The sequence below is a fragment of the Bemisia tabaci genome, chromosome 10, assembly GCF_918797505.1.
Source record: "Bemisia tabaci chromosome 10, PGI_BMITA_v3".
Lineage (NCBI taxonomy): Eukaryota > Metazoa > Arthropoda > Insecta > Hemiptera > Aleyrodidae > Bemisia > Bemisia tabaci.
The window spans coordinates 27,655,597-27,682,612 of NC_092802.1; the positions used below are offsets into that span (position 1 = coordinate 27,655,597).

Genomic DNA, 27,016 nt, shown 5'->3' on the forward strand with positions numbered 1-27,016 from the left:
CGATTTTACATGTATTTTTATACTATTTCCCCAACAGATTTTTTTAAAAAAAACACTGCGGAATTAGCTCTTTAAGTTCTCTCAAATGAAGCAATATAAAATGTGCGCGCATATTCTCCATTGCTGCCAAGGGTTAATTTCAACAAATTTTAAGTGTTGTTTGCGCTAATTAGACGTGATAAGCAGATAAATCTAATTAAAAAAGGGCTAGCTATGTTTCACGTATAACCTTACGTACACAGTTCCTTTTGATTGAATTAATTGGCACACAGCTTCATTCGGCATAATCACGCCCAATCGATGCAAACTTAACTTCTCTAAGTGTTGGCAAAATTATATTGGTTTTAAGGTGTATGTTGCTTGACTCTGTCATATATCGTCGGTGAAACTACCAAACCACGTATCTCGGTTTGCGACGTCGCAGACTTCCTGTCACACTTTATTTTTTAAATGAAAAACTACTTAACATCCAGCCTTGAAAATTTCTGTGATTTTTCCTCTTTGTGCGGAGAAAATTCCGTGAAAATTTCAAGGAATGATATTGATTTGGTCTACTTCAAAAAAATAAAATGTGAGCGTAGATTTTTAAACACCGCAAACGAGATACGTGGTTTGGTAGTTTCACCGTCGATATGTTGCATGTGGTTATTCGTAAATATTCAAAAACGGGAAAATTGGCAAGCGTCGCATGTTACTTGGAAAGTCATGCGATGCATGCGGAGAGAGTTTGCATTGTCTGGCTATTGGGAAAAAAAACAATGACTCTGTCCCTGGTGTTAGAAGGGTGACGTACAACAAACTGTACAAAACATGTTTTTATGAGTTTTTCTCGGTATCCATTAGTATATGGATTCATCACCTGAGACTTTGAGATGAAAAAAGAACAAATATAAAGTAGAGAAATACATTTTTACTGACTGCACACTCTCATGCGTGTGACCTTTTCCATAGACCTTCTGCACTCTGAGTATTGGTGCTTTGATTCTCACTGGTGCTAGTGTCAGATCGCACCTGTCGATTATCTTGTTTCTGAAAGTGCCTAACTTTGAAAATGAATAGGTAAAACGAAAAAATCCAGAAAATGGGGGAAAACTGAAAATTCAGCCAAAAATTTTTGGCGCGAGTTATTTAGTTCCCAAACAGGGCCCCATCGCCAAAAATGTGAAACTTTGTTTTTTTTTTTTTTTTTTATTAGGACCACATGAACGTGTTTAAACATTCGGTTGTGCACTGTTTGAAATGAACGAGAACTTATGTCTCTCTTTTCAATGTCAAGTGGAAAAAAGTTCAAGAGAAAGTAAAGCAATAAATATGAAGAATCTATGCGCATGGTTGTAGAGACAACTTGTCTGCCATGAAACGAAATCTTATTTTTATGAGTCGAGCAGTTTTTGAAGCAAGTCATTCAAAAGTGGGCCTCGAAATGGATCACCTGAGAGTCTCTCTAAGTCGATGCGAAAAGTTTTAACTACGAACTTAAATGGAAAGAAAGACAGTAACGAATTTAAAACTTAAAAATGCAACTATAATATTTGGTTGAATCGCCTTTCGACGGGCTCTTCTAATACCTTTTAACCCAGTTTCTTTTATGTTTAGGCAATGATTTCCGACCAGAATCCGATGACACAATTTAGGTGGTTCAGAAATAAGTACGGTAAAACATACGCCACGAAAACTTTAGAAACGCAGAGATTTGAAACTTTCAAGAAAAATTTGATAAAAATAAGAATACTCAATACCAATCGTATGGACACCGCTAGTTTTGGAGTCACCAAATTCGTGGATCTCAGCAGTGAGTACAGTTTTGTTTTCAATGGCATGGCATGGCGTGCTTTGCGATATATCGACTGATCTGCCATTTAAACCTATGGAAAAGGATCGATAAACAGGGTGTTCGCAACGGACACATTAATAGTCGATTCTTTACCACGGTTTCAAATGGGGAAATATCAATAATCGATCATTCACGCCTCGCCAATGTTTGTTTTAGTTATTTAGTATTCTATCCATAGAGGAAAATCTCCCTAAAGAAGTTGAAATTTGGAAAATGTGACATCAATTTGAATACGATTGTAGTTTTGAAAAGCCTTGAAAATTTGAAAGCTGCATCCGTAGTGTAAGTGCCCCGTTAGCGTTAATATTTTTTCTAACAAGTTGGAGTAAAATGACCTTAGGGCAGGAAGCTTGCTGTGCAGCACTACCGTGATGTTTCAGGATTATAAACTATTAAAGTTGCGGCACGTTGCGGTGGCCCAGTCACCTCATTAACAATAATTGGATTTTGGCGTGAATATATCAGTTATACGTTTTACTAGAAAACAACATTTGCGATTTAACTTAAAAAATGCGCCGGCTGAAAAAACAGTTATAACACTGCAAAAAATTTCCAAGATACATCTTTTTTTTTAGCCTCTACTTTACAGAGAATAAAAGAGCCTCCCAAAATTTGGCCCCTTTTTAGGTATTCGATTCGACCATCGAACCAAGGTTTAAATGGAAGCTTATATTAACAGAAAACTCAGGAAAAAATTTCAAGATGAGTATAGGAACCGTTTTCGAGTTACGGGGGGGCAAAGGGGTCACAATCCGGCCTAATTTTTTGCTGTTTTCTTGTAGAATTGATGTATCGGCGGGGTTCTTATCGTTGTTTACGCATGTGTAGCACATGGATTCCTACGTATTTTTACACGTAGAATCGATTTTTAACGTTGCCGAATCGATATACTGATCGGTTAAATCAATTTTGAACGATTTATTAAGGAAAATCGATGATTTTTCAGGATCGAAATTGTTTATTTTCGATTCATGAATGAATAAATGCATCTGAAATGACTGAAGCACACGTAACCCTATGTATTTTGATACGTAGAATTGATTTTTAACGTTGACGAATCGATTTATCTATCGTTTGTATCGAATTTTTGCGATTTTTTAAGGAAAATCGATGACTTTTCGGAATTAGAATCGGGTTTGCTCCATCCGAGATCGAAGATATGTACCCAACATGATTGGAGCACATCGACTCTTACGTATTTTTATACGTGGAATCGATCTATAACCTCGATAAGTCGATATATCGATCAATTGTATTGAATTTTTTCGATTTTTTGCGGAAAATCGATGGTTTATCGGGATTGAGATAGGTGTCTCTCCATCCAAGATTGGAGAAATGTACCCTTTATGATTAGAGCACACCAATTCTTACGTATTTCTACACGTGGAATCAATTTTAAACGTCGACGAGTCGATATATCGATCTGACATACACAACTCTTGCGATTTTTTACGGATATTCGATGGTTCTTTTGGACTGGCATTGGAAACATCTACCAGACATGACTGGAGCACATCGATTCGTTTTTGATTATTCTCGCAAAATCAACTTTTAAGGTTGACGAGTCGGTTTGGCGATCTGACAAATCAATTTTTTGTGATTTACGGAAATCCGATGGTTTCTTGAAGTTGAAGTACTTTTGATTTAATCAAAATGGGAATGAAGGAATGCACCCGACACGAAATGATTCTACGTGTAAAAGTACGTGGAAACGGCGTGCTCCAACCGTGTCAGGTGCATATCTCCACCATCGGACCGTTAGTAACCAATTTCATTCCTGTTCAAAAAATCGATTTTCCATAAAAATCACAAGAAGTCAATATGACCAGTCAACGTATCGACTCGTCGACTTCTTAAAAATTGATTTTGCGAGAATAATCACAAACGAATCGATGTGCTCCAGTCATGTCTGGTAGATGTTTCCAATGCCAGTCCAAAAGAACCATCGAATATCCGTAAAAAATCGCAAGAGTTGTGTATGTCAGATCGATATATCGACTCGTCGACGTTTAAAATTGATTCCACGTGTAGAAATACGTAAGAATTGGTGTGCTCTAATCATAAAGGGTACATTTCTCCAATCTTGGATGGAGAGACACCTATCTCAATCCCGATAAACCATCGATTTTCCGCAAAAAATCGAAAAAATTCAATACAATTGATCGATATATCGACTTATCGAGGTTATAGATCGATTCCACGTATAAAAATACGTAAGAGTCGATGTGCTCCAATCATGTTGGGTACATATCTTCGATCTCGGATGGAGCAAACCCGATTCTAATTCCGAAAAGTCATCGATTTTCCTTAAAAAATCGCAAAAATTCGATACAAACGATAGATAAATCGATTCGTCAACGTTAAAAATCAATTCTACGTATCAAAATACATAGGGTTACGTGTGCTTCAGTCATTTCAGATGCATTTATTCATTCATGAATCGAAAATAAACAATTTCGATCCTGAAAAATCATCGATTTTCCTTAATAAATCGTTCAAAATTGATTTAACCGATCAGAATATCGATTCGGCAACGTTAAAAATCGATTCTACGTGTAAAAATACGTAGGAATCCATGTGCTACACATGCGTAAACAACGATAAGAACCCCGCCGATACATCAATTCTACAAGAAAACAGCAAAAAATTAGGCCGGATTGTGACCCCTTTGCCCCCCCCGTAACTCGAAAACGGTTCCTATACTCATCTTGAAATTTTTTCCTGAGTTTTCTGTTAATATAAGCTTCCATTTAAACCTTGGTCCGATGGTCGAATCGAATACCTAAAAAGGGGCCAAAATCAGCCTCTTTTTTGGGAGGCTCTTTGACAGGTAACATTCCATTTTTAGAGGCATGATGAAAAAAACAGTGGTGGGGGAGTGTAGTAGTAGTACAGGAGTCTGGGGCGTCACAAAGTGCAATTTTTCTTCCATAAATGATTCTACAGGTGAAACGGCGACGCCAAAGCTTATTTGATTTGATTAAGTAGAAGTAGAGACTAAAAATGAAAGACGGATTCTTCGCTTATTTATTTGCAAAATCTTTTGCGATTTGTTATGACAGTATCAGTTGAATTGCTTTAAATCGGTTTTTTTTTTTAAATTTTGGTGTTTCACTTTAAATGACAAGTTTCTTTCAAAATACATCATTCATAATCTCAAAGAAATACCAGAATAGTCATTTTTGAGGAAAGACAATTAGTTCATCAGGGTGCATAAAAAGAAGAAGAAGAAAAAAACAGCTCAAGAAACGGACACGGGGTATGCTAAGGGCAACGGAGATGGATTGCGTCAGTTCATGGGAGTCGAAAATGACATCGTATTTGACGTCATGACTGAATAGTTTGTCTGATACGTGACGTTAATACGGTGACGGAAAAGAGGCTGCCGATTTTATCGCCACAAAATTTTAAAAAATCGCAACTTAACTTCTAATTATCGCGATTTTTCCGTTGAAAAACGTTACTTGGATTTTTCTCCCTTCTATCCCTGAAAATTCTCCTAAGTGGTTAGCCGAAACTTTTTTCGTATGAGTTAAGAACATGTGAAGAAAAAGAGGAAATTGGTTGAATTTTACGTGCCTAATTTTTTTTATCACTTGCAATGACAATGATCCCACACCAAGTGCGAAAAAATTTCAAAATTAAGAGTCGAAAAACGCTGACTCTGCGTGGTTGAATATTAGATGCAAACACAGCTCTGCAACTAGAACAGAACGCGTGTCAGCGCCTACAAGACTGCGTGGATACTTCTCGCATTGCGCGTACACGACGGAGGATACTTCACGCATTACTCGTGCACTACGCTGCGTATGCGCAATGTGTGAAGTATTCCTGCAGTTTGGTAGGCGCTAACACCACGCATTTCCCGTTAGCCGCACTGTTGAGTTTGGCTCTAATACTCAAACTCGCGGAGTTAGCGTTCTATAACTCATGATCTTGAAATGTCTGTACACTCTGCGCAAATTTAGAGTACCTTTATAGGGAGAGTATGGACAACTCGATTTATGTAGCTCTCATAGCCCAGAAGGGCGACAACTTGAAAAACGAAAACCACTAAAAAAGGGCCGCTGCCAACCTATGCATATGGAAGATCACTCAATATGGCCGACAACGCATTAGGAACAAGCGCCTTTAAGGATTAAAACATTGAAACTGAGAAAATGTAAGCGAAATCAAAGTTTTTTACGCGCTTTGATAATTTTTGATCAGTGTAAATAGTTGAGATGTGAAAATTAGTAGCACTCAATAATTCAAGTTCGTAGGTTGGCTCCCCTTTGGGCCCAAAGAGCTACATGACCTGATCAAACCTAACCTCCAAATTTTCGAGTTGCCCATACTATCCCTATAAAGGTAGTTTATACGGATTATTTGGACTACATTCTGCAATTCGGAACTATAAATTCTCTCCCAGTTTAAAAAAAACGTATGTGCCATTAGTTTCCCTATGCTCATAAGTGTTTTTCCATAAGAGTTAGAATTTATAGTTCCAAATTGCAAAATGCGGTCCATTTGACACTCATGTTTATTCTGAACAGGCGAAGAATTCGTAAAACTGGTGGGTGGCGAGATCGGCCGCAAAGTCAGACGCAAAGTTCGTCGAACCAAAAAACCGGCTAGGCGAGGAGCCCGCCATCCAAAACCAAACCAGAGGCCATATCCGCGGTCTTTGAACCCGCGTGGTATCAGCATACCCAGATTTTTCTCTTGGTCATCTAACTCCAAACGGACCACCGGTTGGAGGTCCTCGAGAGCATCAACTAACCGGCCGTTTACGAGGTCATCGGACGCCCGTCAACAATCATCTACAACAAGACATTCCAGAACAAGCGCCAACCCGTCTTTGCAGAGGTTCTACATGGACCCTGTCGGAAGTCGGCAGCCGCCACGTCGGCCACAATTCTCGGGGTATGACCCTCGTGGTTCTCCTATAAAGGATTGGCGTGTTCCTGCTAATCTCTATCCTCCGGTTGAGCAACAGGTGGGTGACCTTAAGGCATATCGACAGTGTAAGGACCGATTGTAAAACCTCCGGTCAGATACTTGTCAAAGCGGTGGTTTGGCCTGATCAGAGGTAGTTGTGAATGACTCCCGGTTTTCTTCAGGTCAGGTCCCGGTCAGCCTTTGTTCTCTCTCGCAAACCAGTAGTTAGCTTGATTAGCAGGTTGACTGCTGGTCAGAGTCTGACCATTGGTTTGGTGGCCAGAGGTTCACGAGAGATCTCACAAACGGCCTTAAGTCGGCAATCACATAACTCGGTTTGCGACGTCGCAGACTTCCTGTCATACTTTATTTTTTAAACAGAAAACTACTCAACGGCAGTTCTTTAAAACTGCCGTGATTTTTCTTCTCTGTGCGAAGAAAATTCTGCATAAACTTCAAGGAATGATGTCAATCTGAATTTTGACCAATAATGTGGTATGAAAGGTCTGGATTACCCTGTTTTATAAAAACAAGTTTTCAGGTTTGACTATTCCCTTTTTTAATTTTATGAAAAAGTTCCAAGAACGATCCATAAAATGTCCTAATTTGAATTAACTCTCGCCCTTCTTATATACGATTTTTTTATTTCGATGTATTAATTTCAATGCATATCGACGGTATAAATCGGCAATCACATAACTCGGTTTGCGACGTCGCAGACTTCCAACCATACTTTATTTTTTTATGGAAAACTACTGAACGGCAATTCTTTAAAACTGCCGTGATTTTTCTTCTCTCTGCGAGGAAAATTCTGCATAAACCTCAAGGAATGATGTCAATTTGTTCTCCTTAAAAAAAAAAGCAGCATAGAGCCGAAGATTTTCAGACACCGCAAACGAGGTATGATTGCAAAATTTCGCCGTCGATATGGTGATTTTCTCCCGGAAAAACGGTTCGGTTACACGTGGCGAAGTTCGGTCACGCAAAAAATACGTTGAAAAAAAAGTTACGGGCTGTATAGATGTCGCGGGCTAATAGGAAAATTAGGCATTTTGCAAAATGCCTAGGCAAATACGAAAAAAAGGCAGTGAAAGCATTGAAATTTCGCTATTTGGCTAGGCATTCATGAAAGTGACTGGGCATTTATGAAACTGACGGAGTTTAAGGAAATTTCAAAGGTGTGCTTTAAGTTAAGGAATTATAATTTTAAGAAATGTGGGGAATTTTGGAGAGAAATTATTTGAAATGGGTGAGGAAACGGATATCTTAGTCGTGATGAAAATAAAGCTTGATAACGGAAAATTCCTGGTATCTCAGGAGTATTTCCATTCCCGATCTTTTGCTTGCACATATTAGTAAAATATATCAACACGAAAAAATCCACCGTCACATAAATCTCTTCCCGTTCAATAAATTTTACAGTATCACGATCGGTAAAGTTAAGATTCATAGAGTGAGCTCAAGATGGCTGAAGTGGTTGTATACTAATTACTAATCTATGTAATTGTACATTGTAATTCTATCTTTTTATTATCATGATTTATTAATATTTCTCTCCTTCTCGAATGATGGACTACCAGTGGACAGATCAATATTATTGTGGAAGCTGCTGGTCATTTGCGTGCGCAGCAGCTGCAGAAATCCTTTACGCCAGACAAGAGAGAAGTATCACCATGCTCTCCAAACAAGGTACATAATAAAGAAAATAGCTCTAGTTGCACAAATAACAATCCCTTCCATCGTTCCTTAACTAATGAATTTTGAAAACAAAGTTGTATTGGAATATCGCTCAAATTTGTATCTTTCTGATGAAAAATCAACAGTCTAATATTCATCAGCATCGTTTTTAAACTAGCTGCCATTTGTTGTAATTCTGTTCTGATCCTCTCATGATTGTAGTCCCAACCACACACTGAAAAAAGAGTATCACAATCTCAACTATACTTCTGCTGATTTTTGCGCCGGCGATAAGAGTAGTAGCATAAGCTAGAAGTGTCAAAGCACTAGCCAGCGGTATAGTTAATCCAACCACACTTATGCTGACAGTAAGGGCACCAGCTAGCGGTACCTATGGTTGATCCAACCACACTTTCAACTGACTTTACCATGGGAGTCGAAAATGACATTGTATTTGACGTCATGACCAAACAGTTTGTCTGATACGTGACGATAATACGATGTTAATACGATGACGGAAGAGAGGCTGCCGATTTTATCGCCACAAAATTTTAAAAAACAAGCACCTTAATTTCTGATTATCCCGATTTATCTGTTGAAAAATGTTACTTGCTCTAAATCCTCTAAAGCGGTTAGCCGACACTTTTTTCGTATGAAATAAGAACATGTGAAGAAAGAGAGGAAATTAATTAGATTTTACGTGCCTATTTTTTTTATCATTTTAAATGACAATCATCCAAACCGAGTGCACAAAAATGTCCAAATTATGAGTTGAAAAACGCTGACTCTGCGAGGTTGAATATTAGATGCAAACACAGCTCTGCAGCTAGAACGGAACGCGTGTCAGCGCCTACAAGACTGCGTGGATACTTCTCGCATTGCGCGTACTCGACGGAGGATACTTCACGCATTACTCGTACACCACACTGCGTATGCGCAATGTGTGAAGTATTCCTGCAGTATGAGAAACAACTTAATCAGCCAAAATACACATAATAAAAGAACAACTTAATTTGGGGAAAAGGCTGCAAATAAAGAACAAAGAATAAACAAAACCCGGAACGTTTCAAAATAGTTACAATTTTATTCCTGCAGTCTGGTAGGCGTTAACACCACGCATTTCCCGCCTATGGTTATCTATGGTTGATCCAACCACACTTTCAGCTGACTTAACCATACCTCCGGTTTGTGCGACTACTCTAATACCTGGCGCCAAAATCAGCTAGGAGTATAGTTGGGATTGTGATATTATTTTCCCTCTGCATGATAAAAAAAAAATTGTTGTAATTTCCAGGCAGCAAATCATCAAGTTGGAGAGTGATCAACAAATCAGAGGCTGCGTAGAGTATAAGAATATCTAGACGGACCAAGTTCTCAAGAAAATGAGGCAGGAGGGCCATACCGCGATGTTGAATGGTTTCCTCTGGGATCATCGAATTTCGAAAGAGAACAACCGAAAAAAGTACTTCATTTGACTTCACTGTCGTATAAAAAGTACATTAAGGTGATTCGATGGACGCCATATTTTGTGTCAGAACGGCATGCGATATATCGCATCAATCGGTTCCATTTTCTCAGCTACTCGTCATTTTTCTCCAATTTTGAGATCGCGATTCAGAAGACGTTGTCAGAAGACTAAAGCACTCACTTACCAATTTTAACAAAGAAATTCAACGTGATAAAGGCGTGGTTTTTGTAGAGAGAAATTATCGCACTCGAGTGCAGTTTCGATATCAGCATCGAATGCGATGTTTTCTCTCTAAAAAAGCCACGCCTTTACTACGTTGAATTTCTTTGTTAAAATTGGTGAGTGCTTTAGTCTCCTGACAACAGAATTGCGATCTCAAAATTGGAGAAAAATGACGAGTAGCTGAAAAAATGGAACCAATTGATGCGATATATCGCATGCCGTTCTGACACAAAATATGGCGTCCATCGAATCACCTTAATACTAAAAATATGACCGAAAAATGTGTTGTCTGTTACGGCGACAAAACTGCTCCAGTTATCGTGAAACCGTATTAACGTACGGTTGTGAAGTTTCAGGTGAGACTTCTCATGTGACCCTGGTTGTTACCTGTTTAGATCTGATCGACTGCGTGGGTGAGAATGACGGATGCGAAGGAGGTAGCATACACGAGGGCCTAGAATGGATGTCCAGTTTTGGTGTCTCTTTGGCTCATGACTACCCTTTTACCGCGGTGACGAGTCCCTGTCAATATCTCGAAACTTACCTGAGGATTGGGTCCTATCGACGCCTTGGCACAGACAATGATTGGCCGCAGACCTCCGTAATCGAAAGGGAGTTGGAGACTAGCCCCTTGACGTGTGGAATCCCAAATTTTCCGCTGGAGCTTCAGGTAAACTTTCACGCCAGGTGACCTTTTTCGGTTGTGGTACTTTTACAGAGAAAGTAGAAACACTGAGTTTCACGGAGCTCTTCGTATTTGAAAAAATAGAAAACATAGGAAAAGAAGAAAAAGGATAAAAAAGAAAAAAACAAGCTGAACAAAATAATCGAAATTTGAGTTTGAAATATCATTTGTTTAATTTATTTTTGGCTTGTAGCTTGATTATTTTTTCGATCATTTTACTATGTTCTATGAAAGCCAGCCAAATTGGCATTACGATTTTTTTTCAAAATTTAGCCTCGGCGCGGCCCCTTTGCGAAATTGTGTGACGTTTAGTTATTGGCCTAGGTTTTCAATTCGCAGTCAGGAAGCATAGGCCCAGGTTACCCGAGATGAATCATTTGTTTTCAAAAGGAATCAGATCCATTCCTCGATTAGTCCTACACTGAGAAAAAACTATGGCTTATAAACCTATTAGAGGTAAATATGGAACACCACTAATAGTAGTACCTCTACATATAATAATAGCACATATACCTTAGTTATGGTACGGGGTACCTTAATTAGGTACAGAGACCTTAGTATGGTTCACAGACCGAGAATCATTAGTTTATTTACGACTATTATAGGTGTTCCATATTTACCTCTAATAGGTTTATAAACCATAGTTTTTTCTCAGTGTAGTTCGAATGTCCTTCTATTCAAGTTAAGGCCCATGCAAAAATGGACTTGTTCCCTTTTGGAAACAACCGATTCAGTTGTCAAGACGGAAATAAGTGTCATGACCTCTAATCTAAATCTTCAACTGAACTCCTGTACTGCTGTGTTAAGGAAGAACGCCGCGTGAGCCTTCAGACGTTGCCGAGTTTCCTCCGATAAAACCCGAAATTACTGGGAAGGTTGTGAATATTATTTTCTTAATTTTTCAGACAATTTTGTACACAATTTAATCTAAAATATCTGAAAATTTCAAGGAAAAATAGGCATAAATTTTGTAAAAAAATACAGGTTTTTTCGATGAAAATTTGGCAACTTCCGAATGTTCATACGGCGTTCTTCCTTAGCACGGCAGTGTATTGGCTGATCTTCGGAACGAATAAGAAATTGGGGGCAACGCGGTTGCAAATAACTTCACAGCTATAGGAATTAACTGAAAACCGAATGGCGAAATTGCACAATGGACCGGAAATATTGCAATAATCTTGAAATGCAATAGAATAGAATTACAAGTTTTTCCATAAAATTGCGATTTTTTTACACCATTTGGTCTGTTAATGTCGATTAGAAACAATCGACAAAATAAGACTAGCGTGAGAAAGATATAGGTAGTTTGCAATGCTACTGGAACCTATTTCAAATTGCAATATGTTTCAATAGAAGTAGCCCCTTCAATCGCTGAATAGACAACATACGCAACACTCCAACACGGGCAGAATATCTTTTCCGCACAAAGTATATTTGTGGTAAGTTGTCCGATTATCGTTGCCGCACAAAATCATTTTCGCACAAATCAGATCTCAAACATCTGGTAAAATTGCACAACAGCTGAACAAGACAACCATGCTCCCACTTACTCGGTAGCTGTTTAAGCATCTGAGGCATTGAGATAAGTGACCGAAAGTTATAACAGCAAGCTTCCCCTGGACTTCCTCCGTACTCATCCTAATATTCACATACTACATAAAATTATTTGTGCAAAAATGATTTTGTACGGCAACGATAATCGGAAAAATTACCACAAATGTACTTTGTATGGAAAAGATAGTCAGCCCCAACACGATAGCAATAATTTTACCATGTCTTTTCAATTAAGGGTGACCAGCGCCAATTGGGTGCCGTTTGTGCTTAGGCCTATGTTGCCAAACTTTTCCAATTTTGATGGAAAAATTAATGAACAGAATCAATCGTAAACTTTATCTGATATGTTTTTTGGTCATCAAGATCAATCTGAAATCTTCATGAAAGTATGCGCAAAAATTTAAAGAGAAAATGAAGAAAAAAGTAGTGAGATGTTCGGTAAAGAAGCGTGTTGGCGGTAGGTGACAAATGGGCCTGTTGCAAACTTCAGCTAAAGCAAAGAGGAATGTTGTCTCTTGTAGCAAATGGCTGAAAACTCACGATGAGAGCATGGATAGAGATAGAAATACACTCCTAACTTTACAAATTCCGAAAGAAATATCCCTTTTTTTATGCCTCCCGCGTCAAAAACTATACCACAGCGAAGATGAACATTTCGTAAGAGGAATCGTTCCATCCAACCTTTTGCTCTAGGATGCCACAACAATACTCAACATGTTTAACGCTTCCGTGGGCAGACGTGAAGAAGCACCATGGTCTTTATCAAAGCAAGGAAAATGTAAATATGAACACGCCGGTCGATAAAATGCCGTCTCATCACGTATGTTTCGACGGGTTGGGGTCATGTTGAATAGTGCGTAGCATCCTATTGCTCAAGGGTTGGATGGAAAGACTTCGCTTACAAAATGTTTACCTGTACCGTAGTATCGTTTTTGAAGCGGGAAGTTTAAAAAAAACGCATATCTTTTACACAGATTTTGAAATTAGATGCGCTGATTTTTTAGCCATTTTCTACAAGAAGCATAACTCTTCGTATTGCTCTGGCTGCAGTTTGCAACAGGTTCATTAAAAAATCGGTAAAATTGTGAGTTGTCGTGGTCATATTGTTGTCTATTCTCTTATGTCAAGGCGCTGGGACTTTCGGAACTTGGTTGAGGGAGATGAATTGGGCATTATATTCGAAGTCATGATTAAGCAGACACCAAGAGGTAGTCATGCTAATGGGATGTGCAATACAAAAAAGACCATTGAAGAGTCGAATCGTTATTGTTCACGCTTTGTCGATCAATTTTACATCAATTTTACGAATACCACCATTTACACGACTTCTCTCCAGAAGCATGTAGGTTTTTCTATACGTATATCCAGTGAATGGGACAGTATCCCCTTTGCTATACCGAGTGAGGCTTACCTCAGTCTGTACCTTAATTTTGTATGTCCAAGCCCTCAAGTTCAAGTTGAAACGAAAGATTTCGAAACATAGCTACTGTCGTAGCTCAGAAATCAGGATGTTCTTACTCATCTTTACATCTAGCTATGCGTTGCACCATTTAAACAAGTTATATAGAGAAAACAAAAATTGAGAGAAATTCTGGGTCCTTTATTTTTGAAATCATCAATTAATTTTAATTCTTTTGATTTGTGCAAATTTATTTATGCGTCAGTTCTATACGGGAGGAGTTGTAGCTCCTGAATGCAATGGGCCACTCGGTCATGCTGTGGTCATTGTCGGACATTATGCAGGTATTTGAATTTTGGCATTTTTTCTTTTGGTTAGATTTTCATATTTATAATTTAATGTTATCAGGATGCAAGCTTAAAGTTAAAAGGACATTAAAAAAAGGATGATGGATTATGTTATAAGATATTCAAAAACTCCCAAACATGCCATGTCGTTCAAAACTTTTTTCCATTATTCTACCATCAAAATAAATGGCTCCCCTAGAAAAAGCTGATTTTCATGTAGCTATCACGTTTCTATTAGTATTGAGCAAGTTATCTGAGGAAATGTAGTTTAATTTAATTCTTTCATCACTTAAGTAATGAAAAATGAATTATAGCCACTAATTTGGCCTCAGAATGACACATCTAACGATAGGTTCATTCCAATGGGTCATGGGTTTTATTGAAAAGACCTTTGGGAGAAGAGAGGAGAGTTTAGAATTATATTTACACTCGACTTCTTTTACACACGACAATGTTTTGACTTATATTCAGTTTACATGCATTCATCTAAATTACTTCCAATTCGACAAAAACATTTCAAAATTAAGAGTGAACCATTCTTTAACGAGAAGCACTCGCTCGAAGCGAGCAAGCGCTTTCACTTTAAAGTACAGAGACCATTAATATTTTTGATACACCTTTAAATACAACATATTTCAATGGAATTCAACTACTGAAAACGATTTTAACCACAGTCAGCGTTATAGTAAGAGTGTTCAATCGAGTGACTTCTCATGCTTTATTTCAGAGGCATGGATCATACGGAACAGCTGGGGAGTTGACTGGGGTATTCAGGTGCGTATATAAACTATACTGCGTATACAATACTAGTTTTCATCAAGATTATACATTTGGAAAACCATAACGTGCTGTATTTCATAATTTTACTAATTACAAAAAGAGTTCTTGGATTGTCTATTTTAATCAGAATGATCCGAACTCATTAATCGGTTTTTCTCATTTCACTTAATTTTTCCTTTTTTAATTATATTTTTAATCTTAACTCATTTAGTTTTTCTTCATGTTCATGGATCTAATAATCCTTTGGGGTTAGTTGGATCTTATGACCAATTCTTCTTTGATGCTTGTTCTTAATTAATTTTTTTTTCCTTTTAATCATATTTCTATTTTTAATTTGCTTTCCTCCTTCAGCTCTAGTTGATTCTGATAATTTTATCACAGCTAAAACACTTGTCACTCCAGCATGCATATTCAACTTGCTTAGTTTCCTACTTTTACCTGTTCAATCGCGGGCATATTTTAACGTTCACGCCATCATCTCGCTGTAACAGAGATACATTCTATTTGCTTTAATGCACCTCTTGCCTCATTTTATAACATTTTCAAAGCAGGGACCATCTTTAATATTAGAGTCAAACCGGGCGTTGAGTTATTTTCTGGTTGAGAACATTTCGCAGATTGGGATCTAGGGGGGAGGGTGGAGGATTTTGCTTTCAAAAATGCACTATTAAGTTCAAAGTGATGCAATGTTTTTATGATTTCCCGTCGAGGAAAGGAAGCCTAAGTTTAAAGTGGTGCGGGCTAAGATTTTAAACAAAACACTCCCAAGAATCTCTCCTTGCTTTATATACGCAATTGTTTCATTTTTCAGGGACATTTTCTGCTACAAAAAAACTCATGTGGAGTAGGATACGACATACATAGAATAGACGGTCCGCTTGAAGAGGTCTTCTGGAGTGAACCGCCTTCCTCATCCGACTCCTACATTAGCGCATAATGCCACGAATCCATTGACAAGTCACGAATAAATCCTCAATACCTCCTGAATGAAATATATTTTGTTAAATATAAAACTGGGCTTGATAAAATGTTGATTATTTATCCACAGAGAATGGAAGTTTGGAGCAGATTCAATTACAAGATCTCGAAGGTGATCCCTCATTGAAATTATGCGTTTTAAATATTTGCTAAATTAACTTCCAGGTGATATATTATTATCATTTGGACGTATTTATGCTAAAAGGAAGCATGTGCAACTGGAAAGATGGGGTGTGCTATTAGTGAGCTGAATAAGAAACAATGTAAAAGTGGAAATGGTTCTTTTTGAGAAAATGGAAAGGCGGGATTTTACGTGAAATCAAAAGGAACTAAGCGCTAACTCGTGAGCCGTGGACATGTGACAAGAGCTTTGTGGACAGGGCTCAAGAGTTAAAGCCGAGCAAGAACGACAATGAAGACGGCTTCGTTGTCGCTCACGTCACTGGCGCTTTAAAATCCTCATTCATTCTTATGGCCCTCAACCAACGAGCACACCCCATCTTTCCACTTGCACATAGTTCCATTTAGCATAAATACGTCCATTTTTAGTTAATGTTGGTTTCGGAAGATTTACTCCATGCAGCTTTTTCATTGCATAATGAGCTTTCTCATATCCATTGATTACGGCTCTGAACCATACGATGATAATAAAGGGGCCTTGCGACGATATGGATTGTATTTTGTAAAAAGGAACCAAGAGCATTTCGACGTCGCTAGAATATTGCAACATAAAATTTTTCCAATAAAATTACTAAAATCATGCCAAAAAATAAATTTACGAAGGTAATTATAGGAAGGAATCTCGCATCAAGCGTCTTTATCTTTAGAAAGCACGGAACTGATGAAGCAACCATATTAACTCCGCAGTCATGCTGAGTTGCATCATTATATTTCGATAGCGCACTAAAACCTTCGTGTACTTCAATTGCGAATATTTCTGAATAATGCGAGTACGTGTAATTGAGGCGCTGGGTGCATAAAATACATTTCTTGGTTGGTGTCTCAGAATCCCCGTTAACGTTTTATCCATTATGATTAGAGCAAATAGTAAGAAGTCGTTGTAACTTTCACGGAATTTCCTTTATGATTTTACAATGCCGAAAACGAAATATTTCGGAAAATTCACCGAATAGTTTCCTCTCTAAGATATAATTTAGCAATGTAGATTTTGAGACACCGCGATCAAGAAATATTTCGAAAAATTGCCCTTCTGCATGCCCTTTCTGTACCCAACGCCTTAATTTAAGCCCAAAATGTGATGAAATTAAATAATATGAAGAAATGTTAGGCTAACCATACTCATTATAATAAGAGGGTGGAGAAATGGTGCTTGATCCACACTATTTCGCGGGAAAACAAAGCCAAGAAACTCCAAAAAATTGTGTGCTTATTTTTCCACTTTGTTACACACAGTTCGGGCCATTTTTTTTTAGTGTTTTTTCTCATACTCATTATACTAGAGTTTCTAATGGCACTAATAAACGCAAAACAATTCAACGACACACAATTGGACCACGTTAAACAGAAAGGCACCAAGCCACATCAGCTGTCGCTAAATTTAATCGGGCAATTTAATTTTTTACCAGACAACGTTTGTGCGGATTCCTTTTAAAATTTTAAAACATTTGCTTCAAACTATGCTGGTCTTTCACTGAAATTCGCACAAAAATCTACACGACCGTTTTCGTTTAAAAAATTAAACTGCCCAATTAAATTTGGCGATAGTCTATGTGGCTTGGTTCCTTCTGCTTAATGCGGTCCAATTCGTGTTATCGCCGCACAGTAGATCGAGTCAATAAGAAAGGTTGAACAAAATCTGGAAAATTTAAACGCTTCAAACACCGTATATACAAATTTTTGAGGTTCTAAAAGTGGCTCCATTGGTTTCCTCATGAAATTTTCTTCCAGCAGCTCCCCTTAAAATTTAAAATGTGACTGAATAAACATCAAAATTTGCTGTCTTAGTCAACAATTTCATGTCTGAACTCTCAAATTGACTCGACCCACTGTGCGCTGCCTGTGCGCGCCGCAAAAGACCCGCGCCTGCCGCCGCCGGAATTGCAAACGCCGACCTTCCGACGCTAAAAAGCTTCGCCCGATTTAGTGCGAGGTGAACCGCGGCGCGGCGTTGCCTTTTCGGCTCACTTGAAACAAGTCTCAGCTCAGAAAACCGGAAACGTTGCAACGTTGGAAGCCGGACTCGCTGGCGGCCAATCAGGGCGGGCTATTTGCGAGTGGACGGCCACCGGTCGCTGCCAAGCGGAGGCTATTTTAAAAAATTGGAGTAGGTTCCTGGGCAGCGCTCCACCACCCCCCGTCTCACCCCCGCATCCCCCTCCAGGGCGAGGAAAGTGTCATTCAATGCTGCTCTTGCGAGCTTTTGCGACGAAAGGAGTAGCGACTCGTTCTAGAGTGCCTGCTAGGGGAGAGTACAGACATGTCGGTCGTTTTGAGGTTAGGTCGTGGAGCTTTTAGGGCCCAAAAAGGCAGCCAACTTATAAATTCAAATTATCCAGAGTGATTTATTATTGGGCCTTGTCTCCAAGGGCCTTTTCACGAGATTTAACCCAGGGAAAAATCCCACTTACGAAGTTGGGAAAAATATTGAGTTAATCAATATTTTTCTAAGTACCAAGTACGGTTCTTTTACTCCTAGGACCCACTGAGAGAGGAAGAAGTGTAAACGAACTGTGCGATATTTTGTTGATTACTCCATTGTTCATGTTTATTTGGTTAAAATAACGTGTCTAATTGTCAATTGAGTGCAATTATTATTTTAATCCCGGTTAAATACTCTACTTTAAATAATTTATCTTCCCGCGCAAACTAGTCACAGGACCGTATGAGCCTCATCCCGTGGAGACTGTAACTGGAAAAAATTTCCCTGCTATTCGAACTTGGGAAAAATCCCATGATAACGTCCCGTGGAGACAAGGCCTAAACAGGAACTTTCTACTTTAAATATTAACCGAGATACCGCACTTTGAAAAATTTGAATTATGACGCCATCCACCGCAGTAGTAACACCTTTCATATTTTCCACCTTGCTTTCATCAGACTTTTTTGATGTGCCCAGCGTGATTTTCGTGCGATGTTATCTGATGAAAGACTTTTTCATATAGCGGCATCTCTTGCGTGCACGATACTCATTACTGGTTTCACTTCCTCGTGCAAAAAATCGATCGATTTGCAAAAAATCGATCCATTACGCCCTCCTATAGGCATATTTCAGCCGCTGCCTCCATTGACAATGTCAAGGAAAAATATTCAAAACTTCCCTAACAAATAAACATTTTATTGAAGGAAACTTGGCAACATTCGAATGTTCATACGGCGATATTCCTTAGCACGGCAGTATAGAGCCCTACAATAAAGCGAGTACCAGTACCCGCCTCGCGCCATCGCGCCTTCAATTTCGAGAATGCAACACGGACATCCATCAAGCACGAATAGTTGTATCCCTGCGCCGTCATTCACGCGCGTCCTTTTACTTGCTCAGTTTCCGTATTGCGTTTGTCTTTGTTCGTCTTATTTGCAGTTGTGTTTTGAGAGTTACGTCAGCAATACTGACAAAAATAGGAGAGACGTAATCGGACCTCGTTTTTTACCGTTTCTCCCGAATCCGATCGACGCCTCATGGGCAGCAAAACGCGAATCATTGCAAGTTCACGCCTCGCGCCATCCGCCATGAATTAATCTTACAGATGCATGACTGATATCTATCAAGCACAAATCAGGATTACATTGTGTAATAAGGAACCTCTAACTCTGGCTCTTCTGTTAGAGCACTTTTTTGATGTGCCTAACGTGATTTTCGTGCGATTTTATCTGATGAAAGACTTTTTCACTTAGCGGCATCTCTTGCGTGTACGATACTCATTACTGGTTTCACTTCCACGTGATTTGCAAAAAATCGATCCATTACGCCACCTATAGGCATATTTCAGCTGCTGCCTCCACTAGTCCCCTCTTTATATCGTGCTCTTTTATGAAATCTGCATTTAAACTGAGAGTATGAAACATCAACAATTGATTCGATTTGACTAATGGGATGAAATATTCCGTGTTCCCATTCTTAAAGGTTTACCTTAGGTTTTTCCGAAAAAAAAAAAGTTAGGGAGGAAACAGTTAAAATGTGTCTTTAGGCTTATTCATGGATCATTTTGCTAAAAAATTAAAAAGAAACTAAGGTTCTGCAGAATGTGTTCGATACATCGATGTTTCTTTACTTCTGATGTAGATTTATCTTCAAGTACTGGAAGATTTGTTTCTTCCTCCCAATTTCAAGCAAAATGTGTTGATGTGAGTAATCCAGCGTAAGAAATTTCGTGTATCGACACCCTTTCGGTCATCGGCAGATCCCACAAATTAGAAACATCGTCTTTTCTCTGTTTAAACCTATGGAAATGTATCGATTCTTGGAGGGGCTAAGTAATCCTACAAGAATCGATTATTTAGCATAGGTCAAAATGGAGGAAATCCGGTGTTGCGAAATTGCTGGATCCGCCTCTGCTTTCGATGCGTGATCATTCATGTTTTTCGTTCCGGTTATTTAAAACGAAAAATCGACTCGATATAGGATATACCAACATTAGACCCCACATTGGTCTAATGCCATATCCAATTTTTAAACGTGGCACTTCAGAGATCTCTCATCATTTTTATTTTCGAAATAATTATTGACACACCTTAGCATATTAGAGGACAATTAGCCTTAACTTCTCTCAAATTTCAGAGTATGAGACGCCTCAACGCGCGTTGGTGGTAACGCAATGACAGAAACATGTACAACTATTATGATCACATTTTGCAACAAGGAACCACTGTTTCTGAATTATTTTAGGAACAACATGTATGTCATTGGTCTTCCTATGTAGAAAGGTGCTTTTACAGAAGAGCCAGAGTTAGTGGTTCCTTATTACGCAATGTAATCCATTTGTGCGTGATAGATATCAGTCATGCATCCGTAAGATTAATTCACGGTGGCGCGAGGCGTGAACTTGCAATGATTCGCTTTTTGCTGCCCATGAGGTGTCGATCGGATTCGGGAGTTAAGTTCGGGGATTAAAAGTTAAAAAACGAGGTCCGATTACGTCTCTCCTATTTTCCGCAGTATTGCTGACGTAACCCTTGAAACACAACTACAAATGAGACAAACGCAATACGGAAATTGAGCAAGGAAAAGGACGCGCGTCGATGACGGCGCAGAGATACAACTATTCGTGCTTGATGGATGTCCGTGTTGCATTCTCGAAATTGAAGGCGCGATGGTGCGAGGCGGGTACTCGTTTTACTGTATGGCTCTATACTGCCGTGCTAAGGAGTAACGAAATTAACGAATTTACTTTTTACCTTTATATCGTTTTTACGTTTTAACCATGAGAATCTTTGACATTTCTACCTATAAATTTCCCGGATTTATCTCCTGATCTCATGCACAATTCAGAAATACTTTAGACTTAGATCATTTAATTTAATTTAGACAAAAGTCCCGCAATTCGCCATTATTCCCACGAAAGAAGATAAGTGTATTTCAATGTTGTCAATTTTTCTCTCGCGAATTGCAATTTAATCTGCAGAATCTTGGGCATTTTTGACCGAAAATTTCAAAACATTTTCATCTGATCTCCAATAAAAATCAGATTAATATTGGACAAAAAAGGCGCAGGTACACTCTCGTAAAAAATTTAATTGTTAGAGTCAATTTTGCAACCTTCGAATTGAGTTACGTTCCTTCTTCCCGAAAAATGTCGATTTTACTCACTTCTATTTCCCGTGAATCGTACGTACTTACTTTCTTTCACCCATACTGCCGGCCGTGCTAAAGAAGAACGCCGTATGAACATTCGAGGGTTGCCACATTTCCTTTGATAAAATGTATATTTTTTAGGAGGGGTATGAATATTAATCTTCATATTTTCAGAGTCTTAATGTAAAATTGCGAACTAAATTTTCTGAAAATTGGGAGGAAAATATTCATAAATTGACCAGGAGATTCGCGTTTTATCAAAGGAAATTTGGCAACGCCTGGAGGTTCATACGGCGTTTTTCCTTAGCACGGCAGCGTATCTGATCTGTCTTTCTTGAATGAAACGGACTTTTGGCACGGATTAGGACGGCGTGAAAGTGGGATGTGTTTACACCGCTCAAATTCTGTTTTCCGCGTTTCTGCGTGTTTTCGACGGAGATCTGACGAATCAAGAGACACAGAGGCGTGGCTCTAAGCTTCCGGCCGCCTGCCCCCGCTCCCCCCTCAAGCTTGCTTTGGATTAACACGCTGCCACCCTGAGAGTTTATTCGGTGATTCAATTAGTCACTGAACCGCGTGTTTTTTATTTAATATTCTGAAAGTACCAGCGGGTTTATTGTTAAAATTTATAGACAAAGCTAAATGGACAAAAATGACAAAAGATACATAGAGGGATCCTATCGGTTGAAATGAGTGGTCCTTACAGACTTGAGGAGAAAATGATGGACTAACGGAGGGGTCTTTCGGGGGTTTCCGCTAGTTAGTCTATCATCTATCTTCTTTGTCCATTCCAACCACCAGCTTCCACGAATAAGATCACTCCGTATCTCTTTTGTCTTCTTTGTCTACAGCTTAGTCTATCAATTTCAACGATCAGCCCACAGGTTGATTATTGAATGGAAGGGTTACAGGACATTTTGTCAACGATTTTTTGTCCGCGCACCATTTTTGTCCAGTAGTTTACGCCTACACGTAAAATAAGCAACAGTGATTCGGCCCAAGCGTTATATTTTAGTCGTTATGTAAAATTATAATGACAATATGGAAAAGGAGAAATTGAGAGAGAAGGCGGTATTGTTATGGTTGCTCATTTTCTGAATGGAATGTTATTACCTTCTCCCTTTGAATCATCTTTTTAAATTGTCATTGGTGAATATTCGGTTTTATTTCTATCCTTAAAATATTGAATGTACAATATACCTTATATGTGTATAGGTACTTTTTTTCATTTTTTCTTTACGAAATTGTTACTTCATTTTGAAATCATTTATATTTTTAAAACGTGACAAATATTTGTAAAATCTTTTCCAAGCGACATTAAGCTCAATGAGCCGCAGTTGTGCTGACAGACACTGCAAAAATGAATAAAAGAGGGGAAAAAACCAAGAAGCACGTAATCTTTAGTTTCAACCCATTTGTACATTGATCTTTTAGAGTCAAATACGTCAAATTTTGAGCGTTTGGTCGCGCGTACACCTCGCTGCAGCACAATAAAAGCACAAAATGTAAAAGAAAACATTTAAGTGCTTTGGAAATCATTAAATTTGACACGGAACCACTAATACTTAAAAAACGCACATTATATTATTATTCTCATTTGATAAATTAATACATAGTTTTTTACCATCAATTTAAATTAGAATAATCAATGCAGAGTGTGCGAACATTTTAAAATCATGAGTTAATAAACGCTAAATATTAAAGCCTAACAAAGCGGAGCGGCGCGCGGCGTGCTGCCAGCGCAAGAGGCTCACTGGCGCCTACAAACCCAAGTGGATACTTCACGCATTGCACAATGCTTGAAGTGTCCACTTAGGTTTGTAGGCGCCAATGCGCGTTTTGCGTTGGCCGCCCGCCCGCCGTAAGGCGGCGCCTGAAGCAACTATTTCATAACAGAGGTGTTGCACAGTATTATACGAAATTGAACGTATTAAGAATGATAGGCATCCTTTAAAAGTACAGATCTTTCCTCGCAAAATAAATCAAGATACTTATCGTACACAGGAAAAATCTAAGAGCCTTCGGCTGAGGCAAATATAGAGGTTTATCCGGTTCAGGTATAACAAGGTGAGAATTTCTTGAAAGATAATTAAGTCCTGTTACACCAAAGAGGTGTAGAGAGTTTTAGTGAATTTTGTCTCATGGAATTGACGCTCCCCCATTTTTACCAAAACTCTCAACCATATATTATTCTCCGTTGGACCAAACAGACAAAACAAAAAAAACAAGCAAACCTTCATTCTTCCAAACCTTCCAAGACATTATATTTTTTCATCCAAGAACGTCGTAAGCAATTGTTGTTTGTATTTACATGTGGGCCAGTTAACTTTGGGTCTCAAATGGCACGTGGACCAAAACTCCCGTGCCGTGGACGTAAATTACTGGAAAAAAGTGCGCGAACAAAAAATCGTTGACGTAATGTCCTATAACCGAATGGAAGATATCCACAAAAAAAGTTATTGTTTTTATCTGGGTGTGCTTAGTATGGCAAGTTTGCAGAATTTTTTATAATTTTTTCTGATATGGGAAATTGTCGAAAATTATTTTCAAAAGTGAGAAAATGTACCGCCTTGTGACGTCATCAGCGGGCTGATTTTTTAAATTTACAAAGCTGTGGACAAAGGAGACAAAATATATGGAGGGATCCTATTGGTAGAAGCGGGTGGCTGCAATGGACAAGGAAGGTAGGTAATAGACTAACTAACGGCAACTCACAGGAAGCCCTATAGTTAGTCCATCATTTTCTCCCTCAGTCAATAGGAATCAACCATTTTTACCGATAGGGTCGCTCCATACTCTGTACTCTGTATGTCTCCTTTGTCGATCGCTTTGTCTATCAATTTCAACAATCTGCCCGGAGGTGTGTAGATTACGTGTTGATTTATTGTGTACTTCTGGAGCCAAAATCTCGGACAAGCCGCTTTTCACACGTCCAAAGACTCGAATCAATTTCAAACAATGGAATGGCGGAAAAATGATGGAAGTGATGTACTACGGCAGCCAAATCGTCAACGTCAAATCGAGGGTTTAACGCACTGGAAAAATGCTTTAGTTGCAAAGCACTAACATTCTTTTGATGCTCGATTTAGCTCGAGTTAGCCTCGATGTTATCATAAGGGAGAAATTTCAATTGACATACACACTCACACAAAACGCTATTTTCCCCCGCATGAGTTGAATTATTTTTGAGATATTTCAATGTCAGAAGACATCGATGGTGAAACTACCAAACCACGTATCTCGGTTTGCGACGTCGTAGACTTCCTGTCATACTTTATTTTTTAAATGAAAAACTACTTAACATCCAGTCTTGAAAATTTCTGTGATTTTTCCTCTTTGTGCGGAGAAAATTCCGTGAAAATTTCAAGGAATGATATTGATTTGGTCTACTTCAAAAAAATAAAATGTGAGCGTAGATTTTTAAACACCGCAAACGAGATACGTGGTTTGGTAGTTTCACCGTCGACATGTGACATGAGACATGTTACCTAAGAAGGTCCTTGATTAGGTTCCTCCTGGGAGAAGGTGCAGAGGGCGTCCAATGAGAGGTTGGAGGAATGGAGGGAGGGGATTGAAGTAGAAATGTTAAGGTGCTCAATGCCCCAAGGGGTGTGGTTCGATAGAGAACAATGAAAGTTATGTGTCGTAGAGCGCGAGGGAGTGCTATAAAGCGACCTATATGTATGTATTTCAATGTCTCCGCTGTATTCTAAACGAAATTCTGATGAGAAAAGATACATAGTGTCGCTTAACCCTTCAATGCCCAAACCAGGTCAAATAGACCCGAGGCTTGCTAAAAACACGAGCTTCGCGGTATGGGGCCGCAACATTCGAGCTTCAGATTAATACGTACAAATAAATCATGAAAAAAAGGAGAAAATCATACATCAAATTCAAAAAAAGAAAAATTGAATGTCAACACAGCCGACGATAGGAGAGACGAGTAGATATGTTTTGAGGCTCAGACCCCATGAGGAATAGACCTAAAATATGCTATGAAAATTAGACCTGGTAAATTTGTCACTCACATGTGTTTCAATCGTTGCACTTGACGAAATTATACTGAGCAAGTTGTTCACTGAGATTTATTGATGGCAACGAAACTGTGCGGAACTTTTTGGACGGAAAATTTCTCACGCGTTTTTAACATTCTTAGATCGAAATGAAAAACAAATTCTACAGACAGAAAAAATATCGTGGAAAAATTGAAAATTCCGCTCTTCAGACGATCAACAATAAAAATCAAATATCAGGTCTAATCCTCATGGGGTCTGCGCCTTAAAATATATCTACTGAGACGTAATCAGTCTCATTTTTTAACCATTCCTCCGAATCTGAGCGTCACCTCATGAGCAGCATAGAGCGGGGCATTTCGAGCTCAAGCCTCGCGCCTTCAATTTCACGGATACAACACGACCATCCAGCAAGCGCGAATAGTTGTATCTCTGCGCCGTCATCAACGCGTGTCCTTTTCCTGGCTCTGCTTCTGTATTATGTCTTGTTTCATTCGTGTTATTTGCAGTGGTGCTTCGATGGCTATGTGAGCAACACAACCGAAAATAGGAAAGCAGTAATCGTATCTCGGTTTTTAATTTTTCATCTGAAAATTGGTATTTTGGCGGGAGTTGTGTCGTTTCAGGGAACTTTTTTTTTCGACGACTACATCTAGAAATCCCAAGCAGGGTCAAATTCTCTTCGAGGGGAGTCGCAAATGGGGGATGAGGGGGGGGGGTGAGAAATTGCTAGTATGCTAGCAGGTGTAAATTTCAAAAAAAAATTATTTGTTACCTTCAAAAACATAGAAATAACAAGAATGATACTTCAAAAACAACCTCTACTACTACTCGATGTATATTTATATACGGGCCAATTTGACCCGACTCAAGGCATTGGACTTTGAGGGGAAAAACAAACTTTAAGAAGTCGTTAGATAGGAGGTATTGTCACCTTCTGGTCATATGACGTTTTAAAATTTCCACCCTAATTTTTTGTAGAGAAATCGCCCAACAAAGCTGTCCGAAAATTTCACTGAATTTTCTTTATGCTGCCATTAAATGCAGTGAAATTTTCAAACAGATTCAACCAACAATTTCTCTGTTCAAAAATAAAATGGCGGCGGAAATTTTGAAACGTTGCCTGGCTCTTGTGATACTTTTGCTGGAAGATGACGATATGACAATTTCTATTTTAATGAGCGGTAATTTTAAAACAACGGAATAGAAATAACTCGCATTAAATGTCATTATTGTTGTGTGTTATTTATAAGCACTATTTTTGAGAATAGGTTTAATTTATTCTGAAGTGAACGAATGGATGTAATTATCCCAGTTTGGTCCACGCTATTTGTGTTTTGTGTTGAACCTATTTTCATCCATCAATGGCATATGCCAAACAGGATTAACT

General features: G+C 38.7%; 1 protein-coding gene across 1 annotated transcript; it reads left to right on the forward strand.

The window, feature by feature from the left end:
• Positions 1-1,228: 1,228 nt before the first annotated feature.
• Positions 1,229-16,122, forward strand: LOC109044437 (cathepsin K). Its single transcript, XM_019062158.2, has 7 exons — positions 1,229-1,792; positions 6,370-6,812; positions 8,335-8,443; positions 10,517-10,791; positions 14,025-14,103; positions 14,834-14,880; positions 15,698-16,122. The coding sequence occupies exons 1-7, from the start codon at positions 1,600-1,602 to the stop codon at positions 15,821-15,823; spliced, it is 1,272 nt and encodes a 423-aa protein (XP_018917703.2). The 5' UTR covers positions 1,229-1,599; the 3' UTR covers positions 15,824-16,122.
• Positions 16,123-27,016: the final 10,894 nt, after the last annotated feature.